General features: G+C 51.8%; 1 protein-coding gene across 1 annotated transcript; it reads right to left on the bottom strand.

Annotated features, from left to right (window-relative positions):
* Positions 1 to 923: 923 nt before the first annotated feature.
* LOC128726761 (putative uncharacterized protein DDB_G0291608) lies at positions 924 to 9880 on the bottom strand. The gene is made up of 3 exons (XM_053820587.1): positions 8695 to 9880; positions 3517 to 3645; positions 924 to 3373 (listed from the first exon to the last, which is right to left on the bottom strand). Exons 2-3 carry the CDS (start codon positions 3611 to 3613, stop codon positions 1074 to 1076), a joined length of 2397 nt encoding a protein of 798 aa, XP_053676562.1. The 5' UTR covers positions 3614 to 3645; positions 8695 to 9880; the 3' UTR covers positions 924 to 1073.
* Between the last annotated feature and the right edge of the window lie 442 nt (positions 9881 to 10322).

Below are 10322 nucleotides of genomic sequence, written 5' to 3'. Positions count from 1 at the left end.
TGGGCTTAAAATTGAATCAATCTCATCGTTTATATGTATATATGTACATGATTCAACAGCTTCCGCTCGTACTTCTGCCCATCGCCCTGCATTCTAGGATCATCTTCCCTGAAGATAAAAATATATGTATATTCGTATGTGTGTACTCGTATGTATGTTTTGCAAATTTGTCTTTCCGTTTTGTTTCCCTTGTAGTACCATCCTTTGCTCACTATCTTCTACCATCCTTCATCGTGCTCCTTTATATCTTACTTGGACTGAGTGTCGTGTGACTTACGGATATAGTTATTATGCTTATGCTTCTTCTTAATTCTCACCCTCTTATGCTCCTACGCGGTTACGCTACGATGTTAAAATACGCTTCTTACACTCGTTTTGATATATAGTTTGATCTCTCTCTCTCTCTTTCTCTTGATCTCCCTCTATACAGCTTCCCATAGCACTAAACATGGATATAAATATGATTGATGTAGTTCGGTTTTCACATTTACAGTTCTGCTGCGGTGTTTTACACCGTCTCCTTCAGCTGTCTAGTTTTCGATTTTGATTCACATTTTCACCATCCTGACACCATTCGCTCTCTCTATCTCTCTCTCTCTCTCTCTCTCTGTTGTTCGTCCTCGTCTTTTTCTCGTCCGCGGTGGAGTTGGAGTCAACCACGAAAAAGGGCCCCATCTCGGGGAGGGCTTTTTTCTCTCCCTCTCTCTCTCGCTCACACGTGAAGAAACGCCACCACAAAAAGCAGAAACCGAGAAAAGCCACCCGCCGGGCATGGGAAACAACGCCGGCCACAACGCAATAGCTTTCTCCTCAACGACGACCATCGCGCGCTCGTGGCTTTTCTTCGCCTTTCTCTTCTCGCACCATAACTTTCTCCACGCAACGACGTCGCGTTCGAACGACGAGAAATTCCAACCCCCCGATTCCACACGACTAACCCACTAACACACATGGTCACCCTCTCTCTCTCTGTCCGACCGGGTGGCTCGGAATGCCTGCATCCGTCACCGACCCGCTCGACCGCCATCCAAAGGGCGCAGGAACTGCTGAGCTTTCGTCTTTCGTGACGCGGCCTACTGCGCTGCAGCCGTCACACCAAAACCGCTTCCAGTCGTGTTCGAGATCATCATGTTCTTGATCGTAGCAACCTCTGATTCGAGCCGGGCCAGCTTCGACTGCAAGTGGATGTTTTCCTCCGCCTTCTTGCTGATCACGACCGAGGCCGGAATGGAGGTGATTTTTCCAGCGGCTGTAACAACTGCGGCTGCAGCTGCCGCCACTGCCATTGCCGCGGGTGGTGACGCCGGAAGTGGTACCAGCATTTTTTGCTCCGCTTTCGTGGGCCACTCGTTGGTCGAGATGCCAGAATCACGCTCATCCGATGACCCATCACCATCATCCCAACCGGGTGAACCTGCCCGGTGCCCGATCGGTTCCTGTTTGATGTTTTGCAACGCCAACAGTGCCGTGGCCGCATCCTTATCACCCAGGTGGGACTTGTGGCGTAGCTTCACCGGAAGGCTGTTCGCGTGTTCGTGCACTTCCCGTTCACGGTCCGGTTCGTCTTCGGCACCTGACGCACTTCCGGCGCTGGCCGTCGACGAAGCTGGTTGGGGTGGACTGACGTCGTACGGAGATGACGCTCGGCGGCTCAAGTTAAGGACGTTCGCCGTTAGCAAAGCGCTCGCAATCTCGGTGGTGCGTGGTGGTGACGCGTACAGAGCTCCTGCACCACTTACGTACGCGGCCGCGGCCACTGCTGCAGCTGCTGAAGCCGTTATTGGGCTGTAACCCGCTGTTGGAAGGGCTGAGGTTGCGTAGGGTGAACTCGCACCCACGACGAAGGGATGCGCCGGGTGGGGGGTATGGTGAGCCGATAGGTGATGCGGGTGGTGGTGATGAGCTGCGGGGTAGTGGTGTTGCGAGTGGACGTGAGCCGCCACGGGAACATGAGCCGGTGGAGATCCGGCAGGACTCGAGCTCGAAATGATCGTCGGTGGAGTGACGGACGATGAGCTCGGAGCGGCGGAAGTTGTCGAGGGGGAACCGAAACGGGGAGCACCCGAGGACACCGTGGGGAGTGGGGAAGGAGACCGCTCGTCTCGGTCCACCAGTTCACCCAACATCCGCTGGTGCAGGTGTAGAGCGTGATGAGTCGGTGGATGTTGTTGTGGAGCTGCCGTTTGCAGGTGTTGCGGATGTTGATGAGACTGTTGTTGGGTCTGTTGTTGTTGGTGCTGGAGGTGAAGATGATGCTGTTGTTGCGCATGATGTGCATGGTGATCGATGACCGACTCTCGGATCACCTCCCGCGGATGGTGACTGTAATGGTGGTGATGATGTTGCGAAGAAGACGCCACCTGATGTTGATGGTGTTGTTGTTGTTGCTGCTGCTGCTGCTGCTGTTGATGTTGCTGTTGCTGTTGTAGTTGCTGAAGGTGCAACTGCTGCTGATCGTCCAGGTTGCGCTCGATCAGCTCGAGCCGGATCTGTGATGGGCTGCGACTACTGACACCCTCAGACGATGACAGTTTGCCAGGACCTTCACCAGGACCTCGCTCATACTCGACGAACGACCCATTCCGGTAGATGGCGTGCACCGGCGAGAGGTACGCGGTCGCACCGTTCGTGTGCTGAATGGCACCTCCGGAGCTAACCGACGAAGGTGATGGTCCTTGAGCCGCCGGTGGAGGAGACTCAATGTTGGGGTTCGGGTGAATAACCGGAGCCTGCTGGGACGAAGGCATCGTCGAGGTAGCCATCGGCGAACCCTGCAAGGCCGCTGGAGGACTATGCGGTGACGAAGCCCGACCATGTGATTGCGAGGGTGAAGTTGCGGCCTGAGGTTGCCGTGAAGGACTACGTGAGAGCGGATATCCTACCGTAGAACCGGTCGGTGACGTAGACCGTCCTGATGCGCTCTGTCCATTTGACAGCTTGACGCGTTTGGTCGAACTGAGGACCTGCTCGTTGGTGGGCAACGTGGCCATAATCTGATCCACACTGACCAGATTCTCGCCGCAGATGTTGTACTTGCTCTTGATCGCGTCCAGCTGCGCCTTCAGGACGTGGTTCTCCTTCGTCAGCTCGACGACGCGCTGTTCCAGCACCATGTCGTTGAAGCGGCGCTTTTCGCGAGATCGCTTCGCGGCCTCATTGTTGCGCCGTCGCCTGTCCCAGTAGCTGTCGTCCTTCTTGTTGTCCGGGATGAATTCGCGCTGTTTGCGCTGGGAGAACAGCTCCTTGCGCTTTAGGTGCGCCGCCAGCTCGTACCCGTTTTGTGGAAACTCCGACTCCGATGAGGTGTGCGGGCTGGCCCGGCCGGAGCTGTTGCTGTTGCTGCTGTTGTTGCTCATCAGTAAGGCACTGTGGGCTGTGAGGGTGAAAAGGAGAAAAGGGGCGAAAAAGAAACAAACCAATCAGTCCCCTGTTAGGTCGCTAAAGCCATGAGCTCATAATGGAAATTCTTCGACAATGCGATGTTACGGGACTGAGATCAGGTGTCGCTCAACTTACCAGGCATGTTGGAATTGGAGTTATGATTCTGACCGGGTATTTCACCGTTCAACGGCGAACCGTTCTGCTGCCGTGTTACGAAGTCCGCCACCATCATACTAATTTCGCTCGGTCCTAGTGCTATTGCATCTGGAGGGAAGAAATGGCAAATGAGAAAAACTCTGTTAGAAAAGAACTTCAAGAACACGCCATACGCGATACTTATTAAAGAAAGCTAGGATAGAATATAAGCACCATCAAAGCTTATGTAACATAGGTGCTGAATGACTGACCTAACCTAAAAGCTTGGTTCTCCTATATCAATCTATAATTTGGTGAAAAAAAACTCCACAACCAGCAAATTTTTGGCCGATTCGTCCTAATCTTGACTTTGTGATCACTTTCCGCACAGATTACAAATGTTCAGTATCGTAAATATATCGAAACGGAAGTGATTTCTTATTCTTTCGAGGAGTCACTTTGCACTATTAGACAGCCGTTATGAGTTTGCGACCAGAACTGTTAACGGCTGTCATGTAGCCGCGTACATCGTAGCCTTGATTAGATAATTAAAATTGACAGTTATGCGAATGTCAAAGTTTCTCGGCCACATTTGACAACCACAGTTTTACCACAGTCATTCTCAGGTCAAACTGCATCCAGCAAATTGCGTGAATCGCCAAGCGAAACAGAAAAAAAACTATCACAACAACAACATTCCTCAATAACCGCAGTACAGCGCAGTTTAGCAAAGCAGGCAAACAATAAACAACTTCTCCAGGGGGCGCGCGCACGTGAAAGAAACATGTGACAACGTGCGGCGCTGAGCGTTGGGAATGTGAGCACGATCACGCAAACGCTCTTCAATTCCACAGCGGGCGCCCTTCTTCTCGCGTGTTGTGGCAGTTTCGATGACGATGTTCAATGAGGCCACGTGCGCCGGCCAGACTACGCCGGTTAGTGTATGTTGTTGATCGCAATCGCACACCTATTGCGGTTCAGATGCACCCTGATCAGTGCTACGCGCCGACGTCTAAGCCTGAAAAACCTCAGAATTCCTCATGAATGGAGCGCGTGAGTAGCAGGCACGATAAGTGTGGCCCCGTCGCTCCGGTCGAGTGTGGTTTTTTCTTCGGTGTTTCCACACTTTATCGCACTTCCCTAGGGTCTTCTACTTGGTGTTGGCAGTGTGCTTCCTCTTCTAATCATCGCTTCTTCCACACGACAGCCATTACGCAACCGGTGACTCCCACGCGTAAACAGCAATTCCAGCAGCGCCACAATCGCCTGTTTATCAGCCACCACGTTTAGACGAGACAAAACAGGAAATGACGCAACCATATAAAACACGCCGGACGGTCGCGTCCTTCCTGGAGGGGCTCGTGTGGGGCTTGCGCTTTGTGCGTGCATGAATCAAAGCGCAGTACTAAAGCTCGGCTTATCAGCCCTAGATCTTTCGCTCTTTCTCTCTCTCTGTCCAGAGCTCCAGGAATATCACCTCTACGCGACACGTTATCGGTTGACGACGGGCAGCGAGCTGAATGTTTTTGGTAACTGAATCTCGATAGATGTGTGGAACCATGGGTGGTAGGAAACCCGTTCACCCTCAATCACGAGGATGTCGTGGTTTAAGGGTGTCTAAAGCCATAAAGGGGACCCCGCGAGACACCCGAAGAAGGTGCTGCTCAGGACATGGCTGCCTATTTTTCTGCTATCACGCTTGAATACTGCATTATCAAACACCCGCGATGGTTGCGTGCTATTTTTACGCGCGAATCAATTCACTGCGTAGTGGTGTCGCATGGAATTCCCGCGAAGGAGCGCTAGAACGCAGATCGAGCTTTTGTTTGCGTCGCTAATACGAAAGCCCGCCATTTGTCGGGAGGACTTGTTGATCTGTTGTGTGATATTGCGACGCAATCTGGACCGTGAAGTTGTTTTCTACAAGGAGGGGTGACTCACCAGCTTATTAATTTGTGGCATTCGTTCAACAGCGTACGTTGTACTTTGCTCTTTTTGGGGATGCAGTTTTCTGAGTACGTGAGTCACGCGGTACTCGAGAACGGGATGATTCATACCACAAATGGAATGAAATAACGTCGAGGCTTGTGCCATTCGCTCACAGCACGTGGCTTAAGGAAATTATTAACGAATCATTTAAAGCCTTTCGTTACGCAATTCCCGATAATGTGGGATGCTTGTTCGACGGAAACACATGTCAGGACGCATGTGTCAAGCGAAATGTTTGTGTTTGCAATAACAAGAAGCACACTCCAAGCGAACCCAGATAACACGCTAAATATTTGGTATTGCAAGTTTACTAATTGCGCGCACTCAAGTGCCCAAGTGGACCATTTCACGTGGTTTCCGAGCCATCTTGCAAAGCACTTGACGGTTTCCGGAGGGCGCATGTGGTGTGAACAATTTCCCACACCTGCCGTTACATCTGCGCGAATCGCAGTGTGTTTGCGTTCCCATTCGCAAATCGATGCTGCGATTGGGGCACAATCTTGAAACGTGCGTTTGCAAAACGGTTCCACATCGCAAAACGTCAAAATTACGTCATTCGCGGCAGCCTACTACGACCAGCAGCGTGTGCCGAGGGAATTATTTACCGTTTTCCCACACCCTGCACCTCGAAGGGGGGTGGCGATACGGTTTGAATTCCCCACCCCAAAAACCCACACAATCACGACGTTTCGCGCGGCCTCGGTTCATGGTGGAAGAGCAAGTTCATCGCGATTAAAACACGCTCGAAAAATTGAAACGATCGTCCTCGGGATGGGATGTGTTTTCCGAAAGTGTGCTTTATTCTGTCGATCGTTTTTCTTTTCTCTCCTCATTTTTTCCTCTTTTTTCCCAACCCCTGAGTGTTATTCCACGCGCCATGCCGTCCGGCGACGTCATTCCCGCGGCTCATTGGCGCTTGTTTTGGCGGGCATTGCACGAGGTAAACCACCTTCGCGAAGCCACCCCACCGTCGTCCACAATCAAACTGGTGGAAGGGGGATGAAAAAAAAAAACTCGCTCGTGTGCGCGAGACACACACACACGCGCGAGATGGGGGCGCGCGAGCAGGAAGAGGATATATTTCTCTCGATCGATTCGCGCAAATGGCGTCGCTGACCGACCTTGATCGCGAGCGCGCGCGCGTGCGCTCGTGTGTGTCGTTTTGGAGCTCTTGAGACGTAATTATGCTGTGGCAGAGGGTTGTAAAAATCCTGCGCCGGCCGGTGGGAAAAACAAGCCATGTTCCAAAGCAACAATACCAGCGGAAAAAAAACCAACCGTGCCAATGCTGCAGTCCCTTTTTGGTGGAGTCAAAATGTTTACGAGCGAAAAAAAGGGCTTGCGTGCGAACGAGAACGGACGTGTTTGGGCTTGTTGCGAATTGAGCCGTAACAACAACAAAAATCCACCCCAAAAAACACCCTAAAACCCGCCGTCATTTTTGCTACGTGTGGCTGTGGCGTGAGAAAACTTACACACAATTTTGTCCAAATGTTTCGTCAGCAAAAATAATCATTCGTGAAAGTGTAGCAACAAGCGGATGATGAAATCGATCGAAAATTGCTTCATGCACAGGGTGGCGCGGACTCAGTGGGCATCATCGGGGTCAAAGCATGCCATGAGATTTTGCTCCTTTTCGCGGTGCCAACGGCCGCTGATGGTGGCGCATTACACGGTACACGTGTGACGAGCATTTCGCCCTGTTTCGCAATGTTGAACCAAACAACCTGGCTGGTGGTGCTGTGTGTGTGTATGTGGGTGTGTGTTGGGGATAATGAACAGAACACAACAAACCCCAATCTTCGAAGGGTTGGTTGGTAGAACGCGTTCTTCTGGGACGTTAACGATTCGCTCTTGCTCTCTCTCTCTCTCTCTCTCTCTCTCGCTCTCTCTCTCTTTCGCTCTCTTTCTCTCTCTCTATGTCCCCATCGGTACATTGACCGCAGCATTAAGAACGCGGACGCCTGAGATGGTGACGTCAGAGGCGAGCGCGAGCACAAAACAACAACATTCGTGTGGTGGCTCTCTTTCCCTTGAATTCCTCCTTTCTCAACGCGTGTCCTCATACTGTGGGATTGGGGGGGGTTGTTTTTCACCCCCATCCCCATCCCCAAGCACGATGCCGTGAGAAAGTGAGCTTTAATGCGTCACACTTACGGCAGGATGATCTAATGGTGAATCGCAGCAAGACTGACCAGTGTTCACACCGTGACCTACGACCTACGCGTGGCGCGTAAACAAAAATACGCTACTTATGAAAATCTGTCAACTCATCGCCGGACGGCCGTTGTTGTGTGAAAGCAGCACAACCGTGGACCGGAGAGAGAGAACGCTGCAAGGAGCTGCAGCACATTCTCTCCACTGATAAGCCACCCTCGCATCTAGAGGGCACCTGTCGTCACGCTCCGTGGCCACACGATTATTAATCACGGGCGACCATGGCGTTCTAGAACGTTCCCTCGGATTCGATTCGAGCGGCTGTTGGTGTTTTCCTTTGCTTGCTAACGTCGCTCGATAGAGGAAGCGTGCTGTGCCGTTGCCGAAATAGAACGTGCTATCGGCGCGAAAAGCGCATTACTAAACGTCAGTTCAAAGGACAGTGTGCCACAATACAGCAAGCGAATGTCAGCTGCTGTAAACGCGCTCCGCTACCGGAACACAATCGCAACGCGCACACAGCTTTGACGCGAAAACAGAATTAAAAACATACCAACACGCCGGGGAGAAAATAAACAAACAGCCGACCGCTAGAAATTGATGTCAAACGGCCTTCGGACGACCGATTATCGGAGCGTTCCGCGGCGCACGCCACTCGACGAGCGCTTATAAACGCAATCGTTCACCGTGCGCGATGAGGTAATACGTGCGAGCTGAATCACGTTGCACCGCGTGGGGATGATTAGAATTTGAACGCACCACAGGCGTTTGGGTCGAAAATGGTCGACGCCTCCTTGGATGGGATACTCGGGACGGTTTGAAATCGCCGCACACCACACGTTTGAAGGCGTTTGTTTTTGAAAACAGCCATTCACGCCATTAAAATAAAGGCAAAAATACCAGCGGGGTTTTTTTCGCGCCGTAAATCATTGCGCCGCTTCGTTTGCCGGACGAACAGACAAAGAACAAAGCCTCTCGCCTACCATTTGGGGGCACTAATTTGGTGAACAAGTTTTTAGGAAAGAAACTCACTCTTTTGGGTCGACGCGATGAATTGCAGCGCTTCCGTTGGCGCTGATAACGACGTTACGGTTGCTTCCACGACGTGCACACTCTCTTGCGAAATTTTTGTTTGTTTTTGTTCAAAGGTGCACTCCGCAAACTCCGTGTAAAAATGCTTCCCCAAAATCGCTCTCTTTTCTTTTTGTTTGTTTGCTCCCCCGATGCACTCTACCTTTATCGCTCTTTCGCACACTCACTGCACTTTAGCGTGTGCTTTTTTTTCTTTTAGTGTTGTTGCCGTGGCCACCGGAAGGAGGCTGGGGTTGTGTTTCTTCGTCGTGACCCACTTCTCGGGGTCCAAATCACACGCCACGGATATATTCTTCGATCACTCGCGCACACTCGCTTTGTTGCTTCTTCGTGGGTTTTTTTCTTCTTCTCAGCACACGGGCTTTTGTGTACGTGTGTGTACTTGTACGTATATTTCACTCGACTTTAGCGCCAGACGAAAAACCACAAGCTACAAGGTTTTCCACGCAAAATTGCACGCCGCGTCATTCACTAATCACGCACGGTTCCCGTTTTCTTTTCCAACGCTGCGGCGCGTTTCCAAACGCTCTCCCACCAAAAGGGCTCCTCTTTTTCCTATTGATTGATTTTCACCCGCTTCTTTCGCGCCCTAATTATCACACGCCCGCACACTCTCTCGTCGCAGACAAACGCACACGCCACCGTTTCGGCGGGTGTTTTGGGTAAATGCAGCAACTCCAGCAAAAAGCGGTTGCTCTACTTTTCTTTCTCCGCGCTGGCGCTCGTATCAAACTCACTGCCAGAGATGCACTTGTCTGCAGCTGCACTTGAAGCCGCATGCACCACACACGGTCACGGTCGGTTGGCGCTAGCGCAAGGTCTAGCCCGGGCGTACGCGAGGTCTAGCCCTTGTCCTCAGCCTTGTCGTTTACGCGCTGTGGCCGTTTAGCGGCTCGAACTTTCGACGGCTTCCGGTTGGTTCCAAGAAAAACACACGCGCACATAAAATCACGATCCAACGAAAACTAAAAATCTCACTATCGACACTGGCGCGAGAATTCCTGCTCACGATTGTTTGGTTGTCCTTTCACGCTTAACGCCTTGGCAACTTTGAGTTACGTTTGCTCGGGCCGTTGTGTTGTGTTTGTCCGTTTTTGCGAATGGAAAGCGGCAGTTCACCGTTTGCTGGCGAGCCGGGCGCTTTTCGCGTTCGATGCGGTTGCCAGTTTTTAAATGACTGTTTGCGTACGACCAGTCCGACCGCATCTCGAAGCCGCGCCGTCGCTGGCACTCACCATGAGTGGTGGTGAGTGCCCGGAGCAGTGCTCTCACCAAGAGCGTGAGAGCCATCGACCGTGAGTGCGAGACACTCAGTGAGTGTGCTTTGGGGGGAGCGGATGTGTTTTTATTTTCCGTTCCGTTTCGTTCTTCTCACCCTGCATGCAGGGGATGATAAAACACCCCCCCCCCCAAGGAGTTAGGGAGCATGTTTTGCTGAGCTACCAATTAAACTACACGCAAAGAGAGAGAGAGAGAGAGAGAGAGAGAGAAAAAAAAACACCCAGATGGGTCCAAAAAACACCCACCAAGGGCACTCGTGGATGTGCGGTGAAAAAGCGCACCACCGT

Source organism: Anopheles nili, chromosome 3 (genome assembly GCF_943737925.1).
Source record: "Anopheles nili chromosome 3, idAnoNiliSN_F5_01, whole genome shotgun sequence".
NCBI classification, from domain to species: domain Eukaryota; kingdom Metazoa; phylum Arthropoda; class Insecta; order Diptera; family Culicidae; genus Anopheles; species Anopheles nili.
Note: the sequence above shows the minus strand (reverse complement) of the source record. Positions and strands in the feature narration are given on the sequence as shown.

What these genes read in the sequence shown, in the direction of transcription:
- LOC128726761 (XM_053820587.1), bottom strand. Translation starts at nt 3,613, where the DNA reads ATGATGGTGGCGGACTTCGTAACACGGCAGCAGAACGGTTCGCCGTTG. An exon ending in CTCCAATTCCAACATGCCTG is followed by an intron (nt 3,374 to 3,516) that starts GTAAGTTGAGCG and finishes TCACCCTCACAG; the next exon opens with CCCACAGTGCCTTACTGATG.